Consider the following 27,257-nt stretch of genomic DNA (forward strand, 5'->3'; position numbering starts at 1 on the left):
AAGAAATATTTTATCCGCTGCTCCAACTCCAAGGCTCAAGAGTTTCTCTTCTCCTTGTGTCTCATTCGCTTCAACTTCCTCTCCCGCTAAAATCCCTCACCCCCTCCGGTCCTCGCATTCTTCAATCAACCAGTCAACCAAAAATCCCAATCTGACGATGACGACCGAACCCAACGAATCCTTCAGACCCTACACCCTCACCCAAACCCTAACCGGCCACAAGCGCCCCATCTCGGCCGTCAAATTCTCATCCAACGGCCGCCTCCTGGCCTCCTCCTCCGCCGACAAGACCCTCCGCACCTACTGCTTGTCCAACTCCGATCCCACACTCTCTCCGCTTCAAGAGTTCCAGGGCCACGAGCAGGGCGTCTCTGACCTCGCCTTCTCCTCCGACTCGCGCTTCCTCGTCTCGGCCTCCGACGACAAGACCCTCCGCCTCTGGGACGTCCAGACCGGCTCGCTCATCAAGACCCTCACGGGCCACACTAACTACGCCTTCTGCGTCAAATTCAACCCACAGTCCAACATCATCGTGTCCGGGTCCTTCGACGAGACCGTGCGCGTCTGGGATGTCAAGTCCGCCAAGTGCCTCAAGGTCTTGCCCGCCCACTCCGACCCCGTCACCTCCGTCGACTTCAATCGCGACGGTTCGTTGATCGTCTCCAGCAGCTACGATGGATTGTGCCGGATTTGGGACGCCGGTACCGGCCATTGCATGAAGACCCTGATCGACGACGAGAACCCGCCCGTTTCGTTCGTGAAGTTCTCGCCCAACGGGAAGTATCTTCTTGTGGGCACTCTGGATAACACTTTGGTGAGTAATTGGCGTAAAGTTTTGATATTGGCTCAATGGCATTGTTATCTTTGTGTGTGTTTGTTTAAACGAGGTTTGTCCTGCTACATGTTTGTTTAAATTCCGCAGTGAATAGAGAGAGGGTCTATAGGATAGTATGGGGAAACAGCGGTACTGCCTTGGAACAAAATAAATTGAACTTCTTTTAGCTATGTTTCCTTCCGGTTCAGAGTCTTTCTTTGTGCTTTTTTAGGCATTGATCCTCAAAATACTACTTCTTTACCTTCGTATAATATTGTTAAATTACTCATATGATGGCCGGAGTTCACGTGCATAGCTTCTATCCGTCTCTAATAGTAGTTTGGTTCTCAATTTTATCCGGAGAACTCTGCTTCTATGAAATATGTAGTTAGTAGTATAATTTGCTGTCGGAATTAAGACAAAAGACACTTTTGTAAGGAAATGAAACCATTGAATGACTTATTTTGATCGCTTGCTTAATGGGCTTCATCTAGATGTCTTTTACATGTGTATGGATTATGAAAGGGGCTTAGAACAAAAAGCCTAAAATCCAAGATTTTTCCGTAAATATTTTAGTAAGAACTTAGGCTTATAAGCAGTAAGCAACATAATGGATTAGTTAAAATTATTATGAAAAACATCTTTTCTTTGTATTTGTGTGCTGGAGTTTTAAGTCAAGTTGTTCTGTTTGGTACCGACCAGTTCTTTTTATGATTTGAGGCAGTCATGTGCTGTTGCAGAAGAATCCGATTCAGGCATTCAAACATACTTGTAAATAATGTTTTATTGCACATTGTGCATAGAAGTCAATCCCCCGTTTATGTCTTGTAACACCCTACTTAGAGTGGGTGGTTGATATAGACGCAAGACTAGGCTTTATGAGTGATTCTAGGGAAGCTCCAAATTGAATAGTCCTTTTTGGAGTAATAGCACAGATGTAGGTAGCACTTTTCCTGGGTCATTTGAACATCATATCTGAGTCCGTAACTTCTTTTGTAATAGAATAGCCCTTTGACCCCAAAGAAAGAAGTTTGCTCTTCCATTTCTTTGTAGGAGTGCTCCTATGTTAGAACTATGAAGATTAAGACCCCTGTTATGTCTTGTAACACCCTAGTTAGAGTGGGTGGTTGATAAAAACACAATACTAGGCTTTATAAGTGATTATGAGGAAGCTCCAAATTGAATAATCTTTTTAGAGTAATAGCATAGATGTGGGTAGCGCTTTTCCTGGATCATTTGAACATCATATCTGAGTCCGTAACTTCTTTTGTAATAGAATAGCCCTTTGATGCCAAAAAAAGAAGTTTGCTCTTCCATTTCATATTAGGAGTGCTCCTCTGTTAGAACTAGGAGTGACATTTCATGCAAGAACTAGGTTTGAGTTAGTGCACTAAGTAGGTTGTTTTTTCTCCCCTAATGGCTCTATCCGATCGCTTGTATGTCATCCTTCCATGGAAGATTAAAAATTACATATATTATATATATATTTAAAGATAAACAAATCAAAATCCCTTATTGAAATATGATTGTTATAAATGGTATCAGAGCTTAGGGGTGGGCAAGCAAAAACCCGCAAACTGCCCCGCCCAGTCCCGTGCGGATTTATGTGTTTTTTTGCAGGTACGGGTTGGATTTCTTCCAACCCGTGCAGGGCGGGGCGGGGCGGGTTGAGGGTATAAAATATTTTGGGCCCCGGGTACCCGCCCCACCCCACATAAGCAAATAAAAGGAAAAAAAAAAAAAACACTAGTTTTCATCTTCTTTCTCTAGCCCTACCCCCCCCCAGTGCCTCTCTTTTTTTTTTTCTTTTTTTTCTCTCTTCTCTCTTCTCTCTGTGCTATGTCTCGTAGAGTCTGTCTCTGTCTTCATTGACCAACAAAGCTCATACCACTGCTTTGTGAGCTTTCTTCATGTTGACTGAAATCTTTGGGTATCGAAGTCTTCGGCTGTTGGGTATCGATTTTTGGGTCTTTTTGTATATTTTTCTCTTAATCTTCTCGGTTAATCTTGAGCTTCTTTTCGGTATTTATTTATTTGTTATTATTATTTTTTCTCTTAATCTTCTGGGTTAATCTTAAGTTTTCTGTGGTCCTCAAAGAAGACCTCTCCAGGTTCGTTCATGGAGTTCCATGACGAAATCTGCCCTGCCCCGTTCAACCCACCTCGCAAAACCCGAACCCGCGCTAATAGTATTCACTTTGTCCGGGTAGCATTTTGGATTTTTCAAACCCGCAGGGTGCGGGTCGAGTAGGGGAAAAGACAAATATCCTCCCCGCCCCGACCCACGCCCACCCCTATCGGAGCTATCTAGTAATGTCATGTGATATTGGAGCACTACATGACTTGTCAGGAATTTAAGGAGAGGAGATTATAACACCTCAATTATAGTAAGTGGTTTATAAAAACAGTCTGGGCTTTATAAGTGATTTTAGGAAAGTTCCAAATTGACTAGTCTTTTTGAAGTAATACTGCAGATATGGCTAATGCTTTTCTTAGGTCTTATATGTTTGCCTTGCTAATTCATGCACCTTAAATTGGATCTTGGTCCGAAAAGGTTCTGTGTGTGAAACTGGAAAAACTTCAGAATTTTTCTGGTTTAGGACATCGATGTCTGTGATGTACTTTAAGTACTGCCTTCTACTTGGTTATAAACTTATATATACTCATAGATGGTCTCGGCCTGCCTTTCTGATTTGAAACCTTTCATAGCATCAGAAGGGGTTTTCTATGTTCAGTATGTGAAGCAAGATATATAATCCACAAATAAGCAATTTCCTCTAATGTTTTTGCATATCAAGCAGGACATATAAAACAAAATTGTTGGCTTTGAATTGCATAAGGAGATAAATTGTTACATTATTGATGTTTTCATTGTCCAGTCTTCTTTGAGTAGTGGTTTCTATTCGTTGTCCTTCATAGGCTCATCTGTATTGTTTATGTTGCGTTTTGCAGAGGCTTTGGAACTATTCAACTGGGAAATTTTTGAAGACTTACACTGGTCATATGAACTCCAAATACTGCATTTCGTCCACCTTTTCTGTAACAAATGGGAAGTATATTGTTAGTGGTTCTGAAGATAATTGTCTATACTTGTGGGATCTTCAGACCAGGAAAATAGTTCAGAAATTGGAAGGTCACACCGACACTGTTGTATCGGTATCATGTCATCCCTCTGAGAACATGATTGCTTCCGGTTCACTTGGCAATGACAAAACCGTAAAGATCTGGACTCAGACGAAAGATTGATTTTGTTGATCCTGGACTGAGTCTCTAGCATTATTGCATCTGGGGCTCTGACAAAGATCTTTGGAGGAAGACAGATTTGTTGTGTGGCTAAACCTCTTGCTTCTCTACAGAACCAGGCCCATTATGCTGCATGATAATTTTAGGTTGTAGGTTTATTTAATCAATGTATTTAAGAACTTTACTTATTTGAGATCGGATTGAATTCTATGTTCAAACCGGTATTTAATATAACAATGTCATTTAATCATGTGAAAATGTTTTAATAGAGAATCTGCTGAGCATGCGGTATTTGATGTCTAAAAAGATGTTGGGTAGCCAGATTAGACCTAACTGTTTTACTTATTGTTATTAGTTCGTGTACAGGATTAGAGGAGGCATCTAGGCAAGGTACATTTCCTCATGAATATTTCAGAGAGAGAGAGAGAGAAGAGCCAGAAATCATCTTTGCAATAATGCAGGATTTCTTTTGTGAGAGAGAGATGAAAAGGGAGTATGACCTGCTCCTTAGCTAGATCAATGTGCATACTTGGTTGAATGAAATGGGCATCTAAGAATAGCAAAGCAGTTGCGGGAAATGCCTTCTGATCCCAACCAATTATGTAATGTGGATTTCCTTTTTAAGTTCTTGCAAGGTTCATGGTGAAGTAAATGGCTGCAAATGAGCTTTTGAAGATGGAGCCAACGTAACGCTTACGCTGCCCCACTTGTAACACACATATTTATGCAAAAGCTGGTGGTATATGGGTTGAAGTCGTTGTGGTGACTGGTGAGCAACTTGATTCAACAAACTTAGAAAAGGGAGTAAGGAAAAGTGCTGGATGGAGTTCGGCTGAACTAGACAACAAAGTTCATATTTTCTCAGTTCCGGAATGCAAGTCCTCAGACCCCACAAATCTATTTAGATCAGGATTCCTTATAATTTTTTTTTTTTTTTTTTTTTTTTTTTTTTTTTTTTTTTTTAATTTGTAGATTTTAAAATTATGTGAATTTAGGTTGTACATTGCATCGAATAACTTGAAAAATGATACATTTTTAAAAGAGATGGCATGTTGCTGACAACGAAGAAAAAAAATTTCCTCGCAAAAGACTAATTCAATTTTGAAAAGACATTTCTTTCTTTAAAAAAAAAAAAAATTAACTCAAAACTTTTATATAACATAAAGCCCAATAACCAAATCAAAATTTTTCGATGTGCCAATTTTAAGATACATGCTTTAACTAAATGAGCCGCTTCTAATTATGTTTTTAAAAGCATTCTCACAGGGTCTCCTATTCTCTCTTCCATTTGAATCAAGAATAAAAATCACCCTCTCTTGTACATTTTTCCTCTTTCAATTAAAAAAAAATTACTCTAATAAGTCTCCTCTTACCTAGTAGTTGACTACAACAGTGACATGTCCAGGATTCCACTTATTAAGATAGTGTTGGTATCCAACAAAACCGAAAAGTAAGATTAATATTCAAACTCTCTATTCTGTCAATAGATAAACTCCAATTATATTTATGCCACGCTACACTTTAACTGTTCATTGCTGCAGTATTGCAAATATGCATATGTAGTAAAGCATAAACAAAGTATAAATGGCTCCTTTTATTAAAATTTTTGTTTTTTCTTTTAAAATAAAAATATTAACTAATAATTTAAATATAAAAGAAACAAACATCTTTGCATTTTTTTTTTTTATCAAATAAATAAATAAAAGGTATTTTAAAAATATTGACAAAATTTAACGAAAAATCATAACAAAATTAAGGTAATTGAAAAAAAATTGAAAGTCCGATACCTTTAATTAAAAGTTCATAAACTTTGGAGTAGTGTCTAAACTCCATGATAATAAATTTTGTCTACAAATTTTATAGGGTTCATTTATCTCGACAAATACTCCATGATAAATAAATTTTATAATTTTTTTAAAAAAATATTTACTGTTTTAATGGCTAATCAAATACACTGAATCCAAATAGTATTATTACTGTGATGGCCACTTCTCAAGGCAAGGAACTATTGATACACAATTTGACGAAGCAATCGACACCCAACAACACTGCAAAATTGGCACAAAACGGGGAGCTGTGGCCTCGGACACCCAACAAGACAACGTTGTCGCCGAAAAAGCAAAGCAAGCTCAACACCCACCAATAAAAACAAAGACAAAATAGTACCTTCACACTCCTTTCTTCCTCGTGTTGGAATAGTACTGCTTCGATGTCCTCAATTTTCTTTATTGGATTCGCCAGCTTCGCCGGGAAATTCGCCACAACAATCTTATATACTTATAGTTATAGTGCTCCTCCATTCGTGGGGGACTAAAAAAAAAAAAATCCAATTTCCATGACTCGGTCAATGGAATCCGGCTACATTATTTGCACATGCTCAAATTCAAAATCAAATTAATATTTTAATACCCATTTGTTTTTGTTGCCTGGCAAGCATTGAAAATCAAAATCCCTCTAGATATACTCAAAATGCAGATCGACAATTCGTGCATTCATTTCATTAGGATAACGACAGTATTCTCCTGTACAATTAACCAGATTTATTTACATATATGTAACCTTGAAAATGGGTTAATTTTGGACCGCCATTGTTGCCCGCACTTGAGTTAGTTTCCCTGCTAGCTATCAAAATTCATACAGCCTGTCCGAAAATCAATTAAATAGATATAAAATGATTAGCGGATTACAGCGAAGTTTTCTGTTAATTTGCAGACCTTTCGTTGTCAATCATGCGAACTGCTTTGACCTTAAATAACATTCATTGGATTACACGAAAATTAAAAATAGTCCGAAGATCGCTGAGGATCAATGGTGGTTGCTGGCTACAATGTCTAGAGCAGTATTTTCTACCTACCTGGGGTGCATTATATCCGGAAGATAATCGTATATATATATATATATATATATATATATATATATATATATGCAACATAATACATAATAGAAACCTCCAGCCAATCAGCGTAGAAAAAAGCTCCAACCAATCAATAGTTTTCTTTGTGATGTGACTAGCAATGTTATTATCTTTACTAAAAAGGTCAATTTTTCTCCTACAATACCTTATACCCTACGCAATATATCAGAGATACTGGAAAGACCTGAAACTTGGCAAATCTTTAACCATTCTTCATATATATATGGATGACCCAAAAACTACCGGTTTAGGATGTTTAGCAATATGATCAGTCCTTGTGGTACTCTTCTGTTTAGAGTACTTAATTATGAGATCATTTGACCAATCGGGTAGATGAGTTGTCGGAAACTTGTTTGAACAAGTGGCAAAATTACTAGAAATTTCTATTCAAAACTACCACGCTATAAATTCTTATGAAAATACTTGCCAACTCATCAATTCAAATCAAAACCTAAAGCAATGATCGATGAGTTGGAAAATTTTTATTTTAGTAGGATCAATAATGTGACAGCTTTTTGGCTTGAGAATTGGGGGCAATGAGACTCTCGATTGCATTGCAATAGACAACCTTGTATAAGAAAGGCATTTGGTTTGAGTTTTGTACGTTCAGATATTTAAACAAACAATGAAGTTTGAGTACTCTCTTATATAAAATTGTCGATCTATTTCACCTTGCAAGAATTTGGATCTAGCTAGCTTTTTGGACGTCTAGTTAGGATGTGTGTTCTTGCCTTTGAAATTATAATATATATTAAAAAAAAAATCTCTCATACGAGATTCAGTCTATATGATAAAGAGCGACTGATATTGATGGCATAAACATAACAACTTGGGAGACCCAATAGTTAAGGAAAATGTTCCTTGTTCTTTATAAAAAATAGAAAATAAACATACAAAATAATATCTAATTTCTCTAGCCCGCCCTTCATCTGGAAAGCCATTATCACAACTAATTAAAATATAATACAAAAGAGATTCCAAAATCCTATTAAAAGTAGATACAAATTATAGAAATGGATATAGGGGTCTCCTGGGAATTAAAAAAAATATATGTATCGATCGTACATCTAAATGCAGCAAGCAATCTTATATATTCTTGTTGCAGGTTATGGAGAGCTTTACTAAATTTGAAACCCCCATGTGATATTCAATTAATAGCTCATCACAAGCAAGCATTGCTTTTTTATGAAGGATTAATTGCTCATCTTCTTGATTCTTCTGTTCATGCCATATATACACTCTTGGGGTTGATGATGGTTAATTACACCACACACAATCCTTCTAATAATAGAACCTAAAATGAATGCGAGCTTATATATATATATACCCACTTTTCCAAATTAAAGTATACTTGCGTCGCACTTTTTATTTTACTTATCAACTTTTACTATTCCATTTAAATATGAAGAATGTTATTTACTATATTTTTATTTCTCTTGGCTCATGTGACAATGTCCATCAGCCTTTGAAGTTTTCTTTTTTAATTTTTTTTTTCTTTAAACAATGGCTAATCTAAGGGCTAGCTAATAGGCATTTTTCACATCAATTCAGTAAGATGGAGGTGGGATGACGGTATCAAGGTGTAGTATATATATAGCATTATTCTTTAAATATTCTTTATTAATGATTTCTTTATTCTTTATTAATGCCCTTTACTTTATTACTTTCCTTTTTTAACTTTAATTTGAACTCATTAGATTCAGTAGTAGTATGTTCATTCACATAATCTCTCGAATGAGAAGAAAAGAATTTCGAACGATTAGATCCTGTTCCTTAAAAATGAAAAAACAAAAAAAGGGGTGGGGTTCCAACAAAAAATATCTTCTACAACTACAAAAATAAAGAGTATTTCTAGATTTCGCATCTAATTGAATTGTAGAAAAATATGATAATCTCCCTCGTGAATTATTCGAAAGCAACTATATTTTTAAAAAATTTTATTTTCTTAATGGTCATATTTTTAAATTTGTGTCTCTTCTCAACAGCCCTATTATTTAAAATTCATATTTTCCTTCTTTCTTATGTTTATATATATATAACATTTGGTGCAATGCTCACCAAATTAAAAACCACCACATCTGACTAGCAATTTTTTTTTTTAGTTAAAATATCTAGTTAGATGTGGGATCCAATTTTGCAATAGGCAACTAAAATAACCTTAGGCTAGCTAATGTGAATGCTCTAAGACTAGCTATTCCGCCATTTACAAAGATTTTTTCAACACAAAAAAAAAAAAAAAAAGATTAGATACTTATGACTTTCTTAATTACTATTAACCTTTGTCAAGACTCAAAACCTAAAGCTGACGAAAGTGCTTTTTAAAGGAGAAAATAATGCAGAGGAAGCGACACTCTCATTCCCCATTTTCAAACACATCTTTAATTGAATTCTAAGAGTACTGAGAATTTAAGGGAATTAATGGTCCAAGTTGAAGGCCCATGTGCCTAACTTTTTGATCAAAATGAGTATTTCTTTGATACGATTAAGATTTTATTTTATTATATTTAACTTTGTATATGTTGCTATATCATTTTATATAAAATCTCACTAACTTCAAAGGTTAATAGGCTGCCTGCAACTCCAGCCTCGTTCATTTTTCTTCTTTTCTTTTCTTTTTTAGCATAAGGTGCACATCTTTTTTGCATTTTTATGATATACGTTAAATTTACTTTGTTACACCTTCTTTGCACACACACATGTATATATAATCATATGTAAAGCATATATATATATATGATAGGAGATTCCAAAGGAAAACGTACAAGAAACATGTATTTTATTTCTTAATTATTTCTCTTTCTTGACTACTTCCACCCATTAAGAAAGTTATTGCTTCTTCCACTTGCTCTAGGCGATAGTTGTGCTTGATTTATGTTGCTATTATCACCCAGTTTTTATACTACCCATGCCAGATTTTGTGTCATAATCCTTGGATGATCAAACAGCACAAACCTGGAAATTTAGTCAATATTTTCCTCTCGAATTGAGCTGAAAAATGACCAAGTTCCAAGATAAGTTGATCAGCAATTGTGTAGTTCGTCTCAAGAACTTTCTCAATCGAGCTAACACTTGTTTGTCCTGCAATCCGAAACATCGATCTATGCAATGGTTGTCCGACAGATAACAGAATAATAAAACAGGCAAAAAAAAAAAAAAAATTGCAATCAAAGCTATTCTGATCGTTTCCCATGCCGTGGCCTCCCACAGCATCATCCTGTATTTTCATAAAAATCAACCCTGATTGACAAAGAAGAAAACAGTAACACTTGAAGGCCTGGCCTACTGAAGTGATCGAGCCGTGAACTTCAGGGTAAAATAAAAATTGAAAACTTGTTTTTCCTTTTGTACACGTAAACAATTGATTTCAATATTCAGACTCTGGTTGGCAGACCTAGCTAGCCACTTGCGACAAAAAGAAAACATAATGTTTTTTTTTTTTTCTCTAATTTCCACAGATCCGCTATCACTTCATAGATCAAGTTGCTATTTTATTAGTGCCCATGATTCCACGTCGCATCGAGACAGAAGCAGAGAAAGAGAACCAGCCTTCATTTTTTTAATTTTTCCTGAACAGAACCAGCCTTCATTTGAATGAACAAGGATCTGGACAATATTTGCACACGTGGGTGCAAAGCAGAGGAATCAATGGATCATCATGAACATCAACTGCTATAAAGGTGAAAGCAGCTGGAGAAAGGTCTACCATGGGCCACTTGGAAAAGGATCGCTCTTTGCCTTTGCTTTCCTAGGGAGAAGGTAAGCTTCAATCTCTCCTTTAATTTCTTCTCTTGTTTTGCCTAACAAAGATATTGGTATCTGATTTTTTTTCTTTTTTCACTCAATTAGATACTTTCTCTTGCCTTTCCGCATCTTTTAGAGTGAATAAAGGAATTGCAGCAATGGAAATTTCATCGGCAAAATGGCTTTCTGAATTGGTAAGATTAATTATCATATGATTTATGACAGAAGAATTAACTTTTTTTTCTTTTTTTTTTTTATCTGTGAACATTTCCTAAATTTTTGGTTGTTATAATTTATAGGGTGTGGATGATTACAACTACATCCACCAAAATTATGATGGGTTTACAACGCATGACATAGCCACTGCGATTGAAGAGAATTTTCAACAATCTTTCTCTTCTGAAAGCTATTGTTCATACCCTGCCTTCAACACCAAAACTACCCTCAGTAATTCTTCTATTGAAACTTCTCAGAACAGCCTTAAGAGGCCTGCCAAACAGACAAAGACAAACAGTTGGGATTCTGCCGTTACAGACCATGTTTCACCAAAACCTTCTTCTTCCTCCCATATTCTTTCATTTGAGAATTCGAGCACACTCCCAGCTGCCAACCCTAAGCAGTTCTACACAACTCTTGACTCTTCTTTGGAGCTGAAGGCCGACGAGATTGTCTCCCAAGTAAATATTCACGGATCTTTGATTTCCAAGGGCTCCTTAGAGAACCAGAACTTTGCTCCAAAAGCCAGCCACGGGGCTAAGAGGACTTACTCAATGACTAGAGCACCACCAAATACTCAAGATCACATAATCGCCGAGAGAAAGCGTAGAGAAAAGCTCAGCCAACGGTTCATAGCTCTTTCCGCCATTGTTCCAGGCCTAAAGAAGGTAACCAATAAAGAAATGTTATTTAGTAGATTGTTATACAACTGTGATGCCGTGATAATGAAAATCAACCTTTAATGTCACTGTTTGTTAGAACTAGCTGCTCATATTAAAACACTAGTTGAAGGCCAAATAGACGGGAGCTGAGGATAGCAACGTCCACGAAATGGGGTATTTTGGAAATTTTCAAAATACGTCCGTACAATTAGGATTTAGGGTTTTCCTATATATATGTAATCCTGGATTATTAATAGCAAAATACAGCCGCACTTCCGTTGAAGTAGGCAAATTGTCGAATCACGTTAAATTTGTGTCTCAACTCTCTTTCGATTCTATATTATTCATCATTGTTGTACACAGTAACAACACTGTTTTACAAGCTCTTGCTGATCTAAAAACTGATTTTCATGATCTGATCCTTTTAGTTGTTTGACAATCGTATAATAATCTAATAAATAGATCATCTCATCATTTATAGATGGACAAAGCTTCTGTTCTTGGAGATGCAATCAAGTACTTGAAAGAGCTTCAAGAACGCGTAGAATTTCTTGAGGAACAGACGAAGAAGAGAACAGTGGAATCTGTAGTTTTCGTGAGGAAGTCTCAGCTCTCTGCTGATGACGACACGTCTTCATGTGATGAAAACTTCGATGGCCGCTCTGAGGAAGCCCTCCCCGAACTAGAAGCAAGAATTTCAGAAAAGGATGTACTTATCCGAATCCACTGTGAGAAACAAAAAGGAGTAATTGTGAAAATAATAAGCGAAATAGAGAAGCTTCATCTATCTGTTGTCAATACCAGTGTCTTGCCATTTGGGAATTCCACACTTGCTGTTACCGCTATTTCTCAGGTAATTAATTAGTTAATTAATAGCAGTAGTGTGTATACATATTTTTATTCCCTTTTAAAGGACTTTTATTTTGAATCAAAATATAAAAACTAGATGGGTTTTAATCTAATGCAGATTATTTTGCAGATGGACGATGAATTCGACATGAAAGCGGAGGATTTACTGAAACTCCTACGCGTGGCTTTACTAAAGTACATGTGAATTTAACATGGTAGACAAAGATGATCAGTTCGTGCATTGAATTTGAAGACTTGATTGTTTCAACCTGTACATCAAGTGCATTTGTTATTTTCCAGATCAATAGAAGTCAAGGGCCTGCAGCAGCACTCTCCTTTTTTTTCCCCCCCTTTTTTGGGACCATTTGCCTTGACAGAAGCTTTGTAAACTCGTGAGGGTTCTATTTTGGTGGAGGGTTTTTTCTTCTTCTTGTTTTTGCGTGGTTGACTAGTTGACCACGTTGAATCAATCACCCACTCGATGTAAAACATGATAATATTATATAAACCTCACGGCTACAGTTTCTCGATCAAAACCAGGAATTTTGAGAGGTTTGAGATTTCCTTAGGCTAATAATCATAATGAAATCTCCTTCTTATCTTTTTGTTTGCACGTAGTAGCTAGTGCTTTTTCAGAAGGCAAAATTGTGGTATGTATTTTTGTACTGCTGTAGAGAGAAGCAGGCAATTCTCTTAGAAGTTGGATCAGGGCAGTGGGGAGATAATTCGTCTCTTGGGCCTTTATATGAATTCATCCTTCTCTAAATTGTACTTCTGTATCCTGTATTTTTGAGCTGGATTTCTTTTTATAATAAATGTAACATCTGTCTTGTCTCTTGACTAAATTAAGTGGGCTGTTTTACATTTTGTTTTTAGAAGTATTCAAATAGCTAGCATTTTTCATTATCTCTTCCATTTGGATTAAAAGTGAGAAAGATCATGTTTTATAACTTTTTTTCCTCGTTTAATTAAAAAAAAAGTAACCTCGGTCTGAAATATTATGAAATCAATACCAATAAGAATTTTCATCTTTTCTGGAACCTACATTAATATTGTTCATGCTTCTTGATGAGTGGGGGAGTACAAGAATTTTAATTCATATGGGCATTGAAATAAAAATTAACTAAAAATATAACTAACAAAATAAATATACAAATCAACAAAATTTAATTATCCTTTAAAACATATAAATCTAACTTGTAATTGATTATTTCATGCCTAGTGTTGATTTATTCCGTTGTTCTTGATATATGTCATGTTTTTTCAAATTATTTTTGTCAAAAATTATATGGTTAAGTACTGGCATGGTGGACAAAGCCCCTTTCGTAGACTTCATTCTATAGGTCTAATTGGGATCCATAATGCGTTTGTGAAGTTTAGTGTGGAGCAAAATTTACCTCTTGAAAAATAGTAACTTTTAGCGAACTTACTATTTAATTTGGTAATTTGATATTTGTACCAAGTTACGACTTGATTCAGTGTTTGCATGTGTTGGAGGTTGAATAATGAATATTATGGGCCGGGTATTGTTTAATGAAATTGTCTTCATGAATATATGGTCAATATGTAACAAATTAATATGTGTTACATTGGACAAAGGGTTGGAACTTGGAAGTGTTGTATTATTTTTGACAGTAGAATCATGGATCTGGTTGTCTCGAAAAGGTTTTTCCTTGATATTAAGGTTTCTCTTCATCAACAAAATATTGTGTTGATATATATGCATGTTTGTTGGTAATTTCTTTGTTAGTGGTTTGATACTTTGTCACTGCAGTATTTTAATTTTCCATTATAATTTTTTTTTTTTTTTGGAGCCCTAGCTACTAAATTCATTATTTATCAAAAATTCTAAGGAGCATGCATGCATGTATTTGCCTGGGGTGATCCAGCCCGTCCAGGGTTACATAACTTAGATGATAACTTAATGCTAGAAATTGCACCCAATTGGCATAGCAGTGCCAATTAATCGTTGCGGTTTTTATTTATTATTATTTACTTAAGAAAGGCTGATCCAATAACTATCGTTTCGAGCATCAGTCTAATAACTATAAATTATAGAAAGGTGTTTCTTATTTAATATCACAACTCAACCCACTTGAGCCAAATCAAGACTCTCAACAGGCTAGCCAAAATGTTAAAATTGGTCTAAAACTCTCATCGATCAAATTGTTGAAATATCTGGTTAGTGTGAACAGTACTGCTATACACTAACCAAATCTGAAAACAAAATTTAAAAAATGCCAAGCATTCTCGCTTCTCTCAATTTTTTTTCTTCTTTCTATTTTGTTATTTTTATTGAAAAAGAATAAAGAAATATTTGAACAAAAATATTCAAATGAAATCATAAAAGTGGATAGAATGTTGAGTTGTGCTTTGAAAAAGTAAATAGTTAAAATAAAATATATATATATATATATATATATATATATATATATATATATATAAAAAAAAAAAAAATTTGACTAAAATATATCGTAAATTTGTTGAGCTGATGTCAATATCCCCCAAGAGATGAGCTATTGATTTACGAAGCAGATTAATTAAACACTATTGCATGCCAATAAGTAATAACTTGCAATAAACTGCTAATTAATCAGCAAAAGACAAGTACTGCAGATCTGAATTGAAGTCATACATGATACAATCTGAACCGACAGCTCTAGCTATAATTAATATGCTTTTGCAATATTTTGTCTTTGAAAAGGTCTTGAAAACAACGATGCTTTTTTTTTTTTCCTCTGAACTGAAAAGGATGGCTTGGTCGTGATACATATGATTAGCATTATGGAATATCTGTAACGACAATTCTTTATATAATTTAATAGCTCAAAGAATTTCCATCAGACACACAATCTGGGACGGAGCCAATATGTTTTTTGAGGGGGGATTGGATATAATTCTAAAATAAATTTTCCCTTAAATAATTTTAGTAAATATATAATTCCATTCTTAAACATATGTGAAATATTTTTAGTAAATGATGATATATATATATATATCCGCATATATTTTTTTGTAGGAAAACATTGCATGACCAGTGAAAATCAAACAGTAAATAGTCCAAGATTTATATTAAGCTTGTGCTTGGTATATATTAAATATTAATAAATACATATTTTCAAATACTTTTAACTTTTTGTCTTGTGACAAAATAGGGGACTAGCTGAATTCTTGAAATGGTATATATATGGGGGGTGGGGGCAAAAGAAAATAACAAAAACTTTTTATATCATGCATGTGCATCAAATATGAGTTATTTTTCTCTCCTTTGTAGTTATTACTTTAAATTAAATCTTTGACCGTGAATTCGTTTATATATTACCTAATTTTCTTTTTATGATAATAGATCACTATATATATATATATATATATATATATATATATATATATATATAAAGCCAAAAAAAAACAAAAACAAACAAAAACAAACAAAGAAACAAATTATTAAAGACCAAGTTTCAAAGTGCTCAATAAATTAATTTTTATTAAAAAGGAGAAAAAAAAAATGTTGGCCAAATTTTAAAATAAGATCAACACTTCATCTTTTTATATATAATACCAAAGAACTTGTTAATTATAAGAAAAATCACCTAAAAAAACACTTGTGATAAGAACCTTTTGTGGGGTCAAGGCCCTCCTGCCCCCACAGGTCCGTCCCTGCAGACAAAAGAACATTTACTTATTTATATATATATATAATATAAACACATTATTAAAAAAAAAAAAAGTTGGGATAGGAAAATCTGTCTGAAATTATTTGGTTACGAAGGTGTCAGGTGTGCAAAGTGATTGTTATATTTAATGTGTGCCTGCTTCTACATGCTTTGTTTTTAAGTGATTGTTGTATTTTTAAGATGACGTTATCATATTACAACAAACCCGTTTCAGATTGTTTGTAATTTTCTTTTGCCAATTCCAATTGTTTTATGGCGGTGATATCTACTGAAGATTTTGTTCCAACGAAACAGTAATCCATGGCTTTAATTTGTCGTTTTATGGAAATTGGTGAGGGTAGAAGGTCAAAGCAGTGGGATTAGTAAAAAAATTCTGGTTGTTAGCTAGATGCCTTGCGGGCTTCTAATTTTATGGAGACTAGTACTATATATATATGCTGTTTACACTTGCCAACTTGACAAACTATATGTCAACATGACAACATGCTATACTCCATTCAACGACCAATACCATACATGTTTGAAAAATAAGCATGATTACCTTTCCAAGAATATTAATGGCTGCAAATTGAAAAATAATCTCAAGTCCCACCTGATTGAGCGAGAAGACAATCATTTTTGGAAGCATGTTTGTTTTCAATACAAATTCATACGCAACTTTGAAAAAATTCAAAGTTTTTTGAGTACAATGGGTGACAAGCAGGCCCAATTCCAACCGCTTCGCTAGCGAAGGCCAAAAAAGAAAAATGGGTATCCCCTACCGCAGTTCAAATAATCATGTGTAAGCTCATAAGATTATGGGGAGCTCCTCCACCCAAATACGTACCCTTAGATCCTTCCAACTAGGTCTTGATCATCTTCAACAATGTTCAATTGGTCGCTTCGACTTGTCCATTAGCCTGAGAATCATGTCTCAACAAAGAGCAATGATTCTGAATGCCGAGTTGGAGCAGAAGTCCTGAAATGCATGCTTGGTTGGCAAACTACTTCTCATGTTCCCAAGTACCAACCTAAATATCTAATTATCCAAATTAAAAGCCCAAAGACTAAATTAAAATGTATATACTAATTTTAATTTTTCTGTTTCGACAACAATCTACAGCCAACGATCTTCAAACGTGTCTGCAACTAAAGCAGCAAGTACATGGCCCCCACATGAAGCTGGGCACGTGGGAATATGGAAATTAAGTTGAGTAAAGCTGCAACTTTCCTAAACCTTGTAGAGTCAAAAGATGGCTCCTTTCGCAGGTACGAGGAAGGTTAAACATGGTTGGACACGGTTCAAGGTTGCCCCCATTCCACATGGTTGGAAGGTTATGATGATCATTTCATACGTAATGCCCAGATTCCACAGAAAAATCCGATTTAAAAACATAAAGACAGAATTAAATTTGAAATTGAAGTATAAGCTGATGTAAAGTATTCCCAGTCCCCACCCCCCCCCCCCCCCCCCCCCCAAAAAAAAGGACATAAAATCTATTAGGAGAGATGGAACATCAAAACGAAAGATTTTGTGTATTTAATTGGACCAAAATCTAATTAGATATTGGTCCTGCATCTTTTTTCTTTATAACAATGAAAGAAAAAAAAACCTTAATTATATGTTTTGCTGTGGCGATTAAGTAATTAAGAAGAATCTGCTGTGATATTTTAAGGGACATTATTTAGGGAACCGCCCTTGCATCCTTATCCCGCAAAGCATGCCTTTGGACACAATGACATGCCAAGATAAGAGTAATTAATCCAAAAGAAACAGAAAATAGACAAAGAGAAAGATAAATCTAATCTATAATAATGACTCGTATCTTTTGAGCATGTAAATTATTAAAAAAAAAAAATGTGCGCCAACATGCTATTAAAAATTCATGTTAATGAATTAGGTTTCCTTAACATGTCTATGTAAGGGCGAACCCCAAGCCCCAAAATGTTTTCCATTTTTTTTTTAAATGCTTTTATAATGTTTTTAATTTTTTTTTTTTCCTTCACATCTAAAGTTCTAATTCCGCCGGTATGTATGGTAAGTCCAATTCATCATTATGGGAGAACCCATTAAATTTTTTATTATGATGACAGGATTACCAGGCTGCATGCCTGTGGAATTTCTCTTGAGCAAAAGTGGAACGCACTTCGTACACCCTTTAAATCTTTTTGGCTCTCCCTCCTCTCACTTTGTTTATCTATTTCTTTTTGTCAGTAGTAGTCTTTTATATAAGCTGTAGTTTTCATAAGCAAATGATTAACGTGGGGTTATGACTTATGAGGAGCTAATTGTCTCAATCTGAATTGCTTAATCATGGTGACGCTGTTGTGTCTCTGATAGGTTTTTAAAAATAATCAATTTTATGTCTACAATATGAACAGAGTTTTTTTTCAAATTGGGTTTGAATTTTTTTTTTCCAACTCATTGTATAAAATTGCTGTATATTTTATAGATTGCGTTGAAAAAACTTATTGGGATCCAATTTTGAAGGAAAACTATGTACGAATGATGTTCATTGCTTGTTAAATTTTTAATGGTATTGCGCCGAGAAGGAAGGAAAGAAAGGCAATATTAAAAGTAGCAAATTTGGATTTATCCAAAATCAGAAAGCTGATAGCCTGATGCAGCATACAAAGCGGCGCTTATTATATTAGAGGCCCAATGTTTGAATTCTTCGTGCACATGCCAACATGTAGAAGTCGTAATCAGGCTTCCAGAAGTACACTAGTTTATTGGATTACCAATTATTTGGGAAAAAGATGGGTGCAGTCACAGGATAAACGTGGTTAATAATTTAGTACAATTACTGTAGGTGATTATGGAGTTGTCATCCACCCTAAGCCTCGAGGGATGATTCTCCCCCAAAGGGACGTGGAGATGAATCATTCACCGGAAGTGCTGGAGGGCACAAGTCAAGTAGCAATGACGGAGGAAGGGGGTGGCTGGTATAGGCCATGGCCACCCCCCAACTTATATGAAAAAAATAAATAAATAATAATAATAATAATAATTAAAAAAAAAAAAAAAAAATTATTGGCCTCTAACACAATTTTTTTTTTTACCTTAAAAAAAAAACACAATTTTTTACTCTTTTTTTTGCATATCGGCCTCTGACAACACAATTTATTGGCTCTTGGTCCCTGCCCATATTAAACTTTGCATCTGTCCCTATGGAGTAGCATGTAGTTTTGGAAGTGATTGGTATTCATTTAGATCTTTCAACTGCCCAAGCTACTTCAAGGGTGAATAGTCTCGGCGCAATCTTTTTCTTAGAACCCCAAAGCTGAAAGTTGGAGTAGGTCTAGGTAAACAATCTTTACCACCGAGATAGCTCCTCCCTCAGTTAATTTGAAGTCGTCAGAGTCTTCCGGCCAAGGTGGAGAAGGCCTCTCAAAATTGCCCATGCCTGCCAAGGTCAAAAGAATGGGCTCCTTTCCTTAAGGATTGTATAGTTGTTTTAAAAGGGAAAATTCACATAATTCCATCAAATTATCATTCAATTGAGTCAATTGACAAATATTTTTCTAATCTTTCAATTAAAACCAAAGTCGATGAAGAGCAGGGCCGGCTCAGTGGCTAGGCCAATGAGGCGGTCGCCTAGGGCCCCGAGTTAGTAAGGTCCAAAAAAATTTTTAATAAAGCCTAAAAAAAAATTTTATTTTATTTTAACTTGAGGCCTAATTTTTTTTTTTTTTTTAAATAAGGCCCAAAATTTTTTCCCATAAAAATTTTGAGGCCTCTAAAATAAGGCCTTAATATAATAAGCTCATTGTAAAATAAGACCAATTAACCAAAAAATATATATATATGTCACATCAATTTTTTTGAGCAACTAGTTAAAAGTTAAACTTAAAAGTCATGAAATAACAATGAGAATGAAAATAATAATAATATTATAAAAATATAATAATATTATTAAAATAAATATTATTTAATTAATATTTAAATATTAAAAAAAATAAAGTTCAACATCAAAATTTTGCCTAAAGTCCCCAAATACATTGAGCCGGCCCTGATGAAGAGACGACCAATAACACCATTGTGGGAGCCGACTCTTCTCCCTCTCCTTTATTTTGACATTACCTTTGTTGTGTACTCCAATTTCTTGCTTGCCCATGGTGGTGTTCTTGTAAAATATCGTTCCTTTTTGGCTTTGAATCAACAATGAAAATTTTTTTGGCACCGGCCTTTATTTTTCCTTTAATTCTTGTTGGGTACGTATTGTCTAAGTTTTCGAGCCGAGTAAAGGCTTCGCTTTGATGTTTCATGCTTTTTGGTACGAAAAGTTTTGTGTTTTATTTTTCGGTGTACGTGTTTTGTATTTTGGTTTTTTGAAAAGTGAATTGTTTGTTACAAAAAATGTTTTTATTTTTTTTTTGTTTTAAGAAGAGAACAGTGTTTTTGAAACCGTAAACAAACATGGGCACTAATATATATATATATATATATATATATATATATATATATATATTAGTTTTAATTTTAATTTTAAGACAACTATGTTAGTCCATACAATTATTAACAGAAGAAAGGTCCGCCGTCCTCTTTTCCACATAAGCTTAATAAAAACTCCTCATGTGTATCCGAAAATAAAATAGACTTTGGACCCCATAGGCCCATCCCCACCACTACCAGTGCTGCCACCCACCTCCCCCCCCCATTGGGGGTCTCTTTCTTTATATTTTTGGGACATAATTTTTTTATAAAAGAAATTCGTTACAGGCTATAAACTTACGTGAAAAAGAGGACTGTTGATATTTCCTTCATTAAAAGTTGAACAGAAAATAAGGCAAATCACGTATTTGCCAAATGATCAAAATATATATATATATATATATATATATATATATATATATCAAATTTAGGTTTGTACCAATTAATGTAGAACAACATACCTGAAATTTATATGAAAGGGAGATGAAATTTAAATATTTTGTCGCATTAATCCAAGTATAGAACGACTATGAAAAAAAAAAAAAAACGTGCGATGACCAAAATTAAGGATGAAGAAACGCGTCCCGCCCATTTGATTACAATTCCTAAATATCAACGCTGGATATTATCCGTGATAGCCCCTTCGTTCCAGGATGAGATTGAAGTTTAGCTTCATGGGGCCCTTAGAATATTAGCCGGCGAAGGTTGAGTGTTTTAGAATATTGGCAAAAATGGAAGAGGAACCCAGAGTTTGACCAAATGAACGAGAGAGAGAGAGAAAGCCCTCGTATGAACAGTGATTAGCGAGAAAGAGTACAATGTTTCCACACGTGCTAATACAAGTTATAGAATATTTATATCAAGCGCGTACGGTAAACTTATAAAACACACAAATTTCTTCACTCCGGCGAAGTGGACAAGAAAAGCTTCGGTCTTCTTGGAAGTTGGAAGGTAAGCTTTCAACTCTGGTTTTTCCCAGTTCTTTTGGTTTTTTATTCGATTCCAATAATCCGATAAAACTTTTGATGAACCAAATATCCTTTGTAATTAATCTTTTTTATTTCTTGCTGCTCTCCTTTTCCCATTTCCAAATGTTGCTTTTGGCCTTGAAATAGGGTTTTGGTGGATGTTATATATTGGATGATAACTTCTTCTTTTTCTAATCTTAATTACCAGATTTTTGCCTTTTGCTTTAGTTTGGGCTTCTGGGTTTTTCCTTTCCTGTATTCTTTTATGCTTACACTTGAACTTTGATACACAAAGTGATGTTTTTAATTTCTCTTTAAGAAAAAAAAAAATTCTTCCATCCCCTCTAAAATATTTAATCTCTTTGATAACAAGCAAAGATAATACTTGGGATCACAGTCTATTATCAATATCTTAAAATCTGCAGAAGTTCAAATCACTATATCTTTCAGCCTTTAAATCTAAGATTCCGGTACCTTATTCAATTTTCCCAGGGTCCTACAGTTCATCTTTAAGGAAACAAATTAAAGGGGTTAATTTAATGGAAATCTCATCGGCCAAATGGGTATCTGAATTGGTAAGATTTCTAAGCAAGTTATTATACCATTTTCCTTTTCCAAGTTCATTTATGTATATATATATATGTGTGTGTGTGTGTGGATAATTCCTTACACTTTTTTTATTTAATTTTACAGGGAATGGAGGATCACACCTTTGTCAATGGATACGAAATGGACTCTTTCGGGTACTCACTTGATGAGCTTCATTTCCAATCTTTTTCTGCTGAGAGCTACTCATCTTACCCAGATCTCAGTCCCAAAAGCGCACACAACTTTACGGCCGGTTCAGCAATCGAAAATATGCAGACCGACGGTCTGGGAAGACCGGCAAAACAGCTGAAGACAAGCAGTTGGAACTCTTGCACCACCGACCATATGACAGCTTCCAAGGCTGCTTCTTCCTCCTCGTCGCAGTTAATTTCTTTTGAGAATTCAAACTCACCCCCACCAACTTCTCAGAAATTCTATGGTCTAGACTGCACCATCAAAACAAAGACCGAGGCGGCGGCCGGGTGTGATAGAAATTTGAATTTCCCAACTAGTATAATTTCTCAGAGCTCCTTTGAGATGCAAAATTGTCAGGCGGCCCCCAAGAGGGCTGGTGCAATGACTAGAACTCCTTTGAATGCCCAAGATCACGTAATAGCAGAGCGAAAGCGCCGGGAAAAGCTCAGCCAGCGGTTCATTGCACTTTCAGCAGTTGTTCCTGGCCTAAAGAAGGTACGCACGTGCTACTTGTAACTTGTTAATTTATACTGAAGGATTTCTTGTTCGTGTTAATCTTTCAAATTATTTGCTTCTTCAAAGAAATTAGTATGATGAGAAATAGATTAGGTTAGCTTGCTTTCTCTCAATGTTGCCCTAACAATATGAGAAATTAATGTTATCAGGTAAACTATTATATATATGTAACCACATACGATCGAAATGATGTGATAGTGAAAATCGGTCATTAATTATATAGTAATCGTATAACAGCTTACTAGATAATATTTCTCATGTATAAATTGAGTTCGTAGTCTTATAAACAAATGTAGGCGATGAAACTATCTTAAATAGGAGGTGTTATAAATATGTGAAGCGAAAACCTAATTTGTTGGAAACTTAGACTGATATCCTTAGATTAATTCTTTATTTGGGACACCATGATCCCTTGAGGGTGGAGATCGATATAGACACTTAGAAAGAAAATCTGCGTGCTTATATATATATTGGTGGAACCTAATTTATTTTCCTGAGTACAATTCACTATATATAATTTAGTTTAGCCACTTTTTTTTTGTTATCATCATATATTAAATATTTGTGTAACATTCTAACGTGTGATTTGAATGCAGATGGACAAGGCTTCTGTTCTTGGAGACGCTATTAAGTACTTGAAACAGCTTCAAGAACGTGTGAAGACACTCGAAGAGCAGGCTGCAAAGAGAACAATAGAATCAGTGGTTTTTGTGAAGAAGACGCGGATCTCAGCAGATGATGACACCTCCTCATCTGATCATCATGATCAGAACTCCCACCAACCACTCCCAGAAATTGAGGCTAGAGTTTCGGAGAAGAATGTGCTCATTAGAATCCATTGTGAGAATCGCAAAGGATGTGCTGCAAAAATACTAACCGAAATGGAGGAACTTGGCCTGACTATCCTCAATAGCAGCGTCTTGCCATTTGGAAATTCCACACTTGATATTACTGTTGTTGCTCAGGTAGAAATATCATGATTAATTATTGAGATGATCAAACAATTTGTTTGACCACTTAATCAATGTTCCAACATATGACATATAACTTGTCATTAATTTCTTGCAGATGGACGTTGAATTCTCAGCGACAGTGGAAGATCTGGTGAGAAACCTACGACAAGCTCTGTTGAAACTCACGTGACATTTGCAGATTGCAAAACTTGTCTCTACGATTCTTTTCACTCTTTAATTCACACATCAGAACCGTGGGATCGATGACGAGGAACAATAATAAGAAGCTCTGTTGTGCGTGTATGTGTGTGTTTTTTCCAGTGTTTTTTTTTGTTGCGAGATTGACGTTTTGGAGGAGGGTTTTTTTGCGTGGTTGTTGACCCGTAATTTGACCACGTTCAATTACCCACGTGTTGTAAATGAAACTCGCAATTTTTTTGGGAGGGGTTTTTTGAGAGGTATACATGACCTCTTTCTTCCCTCCTTTACCCTTGTACATTAAGGGACCTGCAGACAGTTTCTTTCATAGACATTGGGCCTCCAAATTTAATGATCTTGTCCTTTTCTAGAAAAATTGCCTGGTATTATGTGTCAGTTTTTTTTCTGAGCTCTCTGTATCATGTGTTTGTGACTCGATGGTTTAATAATACTGTTTTTTTGTTGGATATTGTCGATTAATCCCTGTCTTATTATCGTTAATTTTTAATTTCTTTCTAAATAGAGTGTAACAATTTTTTTTTTTTTTAATTAGTTTACTTAGTTAATTGGGATGTGACACGGTAGCCAATTATTGAGAGTGTTAGCATAAGGAAGATGTTAATGGTAGTGATTAATACAGTTGGATGCACATCAAGGGGTCCACGTGAAATTATTTTTAACTTGATTATAGGTAAGCTTGGAGACAATCTTAGACCCACAAGAGATTGTGTGATCTTACCTAATCTCTAGAACTTTGACTCTCTCTCTCTCTCCCTAATTGAACTATGTAACCCCTAATTGTTTCATACTTCTTGTAATTATAATACCACTATCTTAGTTTGTCAAAGGAGGGAAAAATAGAAAAAGCTATCAACTTCACATATGTCTCTTTACAAACGCCAAAACGTCTGAACTAGGTTAAAAAAAAAAAAGAAAGAGTCACCAGAATGGCACCGATCTATAACCAGCAGGAGCTTTTCAAGGATAAAACATACCCGAGCTTGCGGCTCGATGCGTACAATTTTTATGGGCAAAAATTTGAATACTTTAGAAGCCTTAATCAAAGGGTCTTTAATTAATAATGGTAGATGGAACAATACCGACCAAAATTGGGCGGCAATTGAAGGTAGCGACACAAGTACGGCCACAAGAGCTTCAGTTTCCACAACTTCCAACGACAATTGGACCACCCATCATTCATGAGATTGTCAAAATCCAGGGCAACACGTGTTAATTGGATCAATGGCTTCTTGATGCTTGGTTGGACTTTTGATCCAAATGGTCCAACAAATGGTCGGTGATCTGACAATTGTAATGATGTAACCTGTTGTCGTTCTTTCGTTTTCCACCTTAATACACTACACCTACAATCTAGGCGATTTCTGTTCCCATTAGGTTTCCTTTCTTCTCGGCTCTCACGAAGAAACACATGTAAACACACATTGAGATTAGGTTGATGAAACCGGCTGCTGGGAGATTCTAAGCCAAATCACAAAAGTTTGATTTTGACTTTTAATTATCTCCATGAAGATATATATGAATATGAAGATAATGATGACAAGAATTATTTCATTATTGTTAATAATTACTTTAAACAAAAAAACACTCTCCCAAAACACATTAACAAACATATCTAATAACTAGAATAATATTTATTGAGAAGATATGTGTGGGTATATCAAGTTCATCTAAACGGTATAAACAAGTATAAATTAAGGAATCTCAATTATAAATTTAATTCTTTTAAGATATCACGTAAATGTGATAAGGTGCATGCCTTCAAATTGTGACACAAGATTAGAATCATAACAAACTTTTTGTTGTTTTTTAAGAAATAAGAAGAACAGACACGACATGTTGTATGATATAATGGATGGACATGGACATTTGAACAAGAGTGCAGGAATATAAAGGTGTTTTTGTTTTCTACTTCCAAGCGTGGAAACAAGTTGGTAAAGCGTAGGTGAGCTGAGGGAGGATTCATGAAGTTGATGAGGACAAAATCGGGGTCCATCTATCCCGCAATTCAATGGTGCACCAAGATTGTTATCCTACATATTCCCCTAATCCCTTTAATGGGGATTCTTTTCTTTCTTTTTTCCCCAATCAAAGTTTAGTGACCATTTGTGCTAAAGTGTCCATGTCGAGAGCTTTGTAACGTTTTCCGTTCAATCCTATTTTTTTTTTTTTTTTTTTGGGGGTAATGCTACTCTCCTTCACACTCATTTCATATTTATTGGCGTTGGGAGACCCAACCTCATTAAGCGGAGTTTACTAGTTCGAATATCTCATCCTCTTCTTATGTACAAGTGTCCAAAAAAAAAAAAAAAAAGATTTTGACAGGCTTTAATTGTGGACCCATGGGCATGTTAGACTAGGGTCTACCTAATGTACATATCTATGTGTATATATAGCATTTTTGCTCTCAAGGCCCACAGATTTATTTAAAACATGGACACATTGCTAATGAAGTCCCAACGAATTTATTTTGCAACTCTTTAACGAGGCCCAAAATCGCGAACCTTAAAGAGAGGCCAACAATCGCGAACCCGAAAGCGTGAGTCGGCCCATGCGCTCAAAACTCATAAGCTTAACAGTTTCTAAACAAAGAGAAGAGTATACGTCGTGGTTTCTGTACCTTCTCTGACCTATAAGAGGGCATGATCGTATTAGTTTCGGAAATTACTATTTATACAATTCATTTGGAGTTGATCTCAAAATATTCGACCCAACTTCTAGTAAGTCAAGAAGCGTGACTATACCGGCCCAAAAATGGGCTATATGAATAGAAAAAGGAGAAATGTGAAGGCAAATGTACAAGGGCTTCAAGGCTCGATGAGCTATTTTGTTCAAAGTCATTTTTATTCTATTGACATATTTTGTACTATTGTGTGTAGCGGCATGCAACTGATCGACCATCAAAGTCATTTTTATCCTCAAACAAACTTCTTTTTAAACACACTGTAACTCTCTGGCTCTATCTATTGGAGAAAATATCAACAATTAACATTTGCATGGTTTTCACTTTTCCCTAGCATGCACCAAGCTAAGAGAGAGCCAATGTGAAGGGTAGAGAGTCGAAGTCTCACAATCAGAGTAGTTGCATTTTCTCTAAGAAGCAAATTGTAATTTGCAGCATCACAGCTTGGGAATGTGCATTGATCCTGTGAGCTCATTGGAGAAAACGATAAGAAGCAAGACAAATTTGATAAAGACTTGAGCTAAAGCTAACAACAGTACGCTAAACGCCCTCTTGTTCTTTTGTCGATTCCCCCTACAATTGAGCACTGCCCAACGCATATATAAAGAAAC

At 35.2% G+C, this 27,257-nt stretch overlaps 3 protein-coding genes across 3 annotated transcripts; all 3 read left to right on the forward strand.

Moving 5' to 3' along the window:
* On the forward strand, nt 1-4,307 carry WDR5A (Transducin/WD40 repeat-like superfamily protein). Its single transcript, XM_059582333.2, has 2 exons — nt 1-814; nt 3,767-4,307. The coding sequence occupies exons 1-2, from the start codon at nt 158-160 to the stop codon at nt 4,058-4,060; spliced, it is 951 nt and encodes a 316-aa protein (XP_059438316.1). The 5' UTR covers nt 1-157; the 3' UTR covers nt 4,061-4,307.
* A 6,563-nt stretch (nt 4,308-10,870) lies between these two features.
* Nucleotides 10,871-12,813, forward strand: LOC132168494 (transcription factor bHLH18-like). Its single transcript, XM_059579482.2, has 4 exons — nt 10,871-10,906; nt 11,012-11,596; nt 12,072-12,443; nt 12,570-12,813. Exons 1-4 carry the CDS (start codon nt 10,871-10,873, stop codon nt 12,642-12,644), a joined length of 1,068 nt encoding a protein of 355 aa, XP_059435465.2. The 3' UTR covers nt 12,645-12,813.
* Nucleotides 12,814-22,028: 9,215 nt separating this feature from the next.
* On the forward strand, nt 22,029-24,039 carry LOC132172609 (transcription factor bHLH18-like). The gene is made up of 4 exons (XM_059584139.2): nt 22,029-22,070; nt 22,189-22,773; nt 23,391-23,759; nt 23,863-24,039. Exons 1-4 carry the CDS (start codon nt 22,035-22,037, stop codon nt 23,935-23,937), a joined length of 1,065 nt encoding a protein of 354 aa, XP_059440122.2. The 5' UTR covers nt 22,029-22,034; the 3' UTR covers nt 23,938-24,039.
* Nucleotides 24,040-27,257: the final 3,218 nt, after the last annotated feature.

The sequence above is a fragment of the Corylus avellana genome, chromosome 1, assembly GCF_965113065.1.
Source record: "Corylus avellana chromosome 1, dhCorAvel1.hap1.2, whole genome shotgun sequence".
Taxonomy (NCBI): Eukaryota; Viridiplantae; Streptophyta; class Magnoliopsida; order Fagales; family Betulaceae; genus Corylus; species Corylus avellana.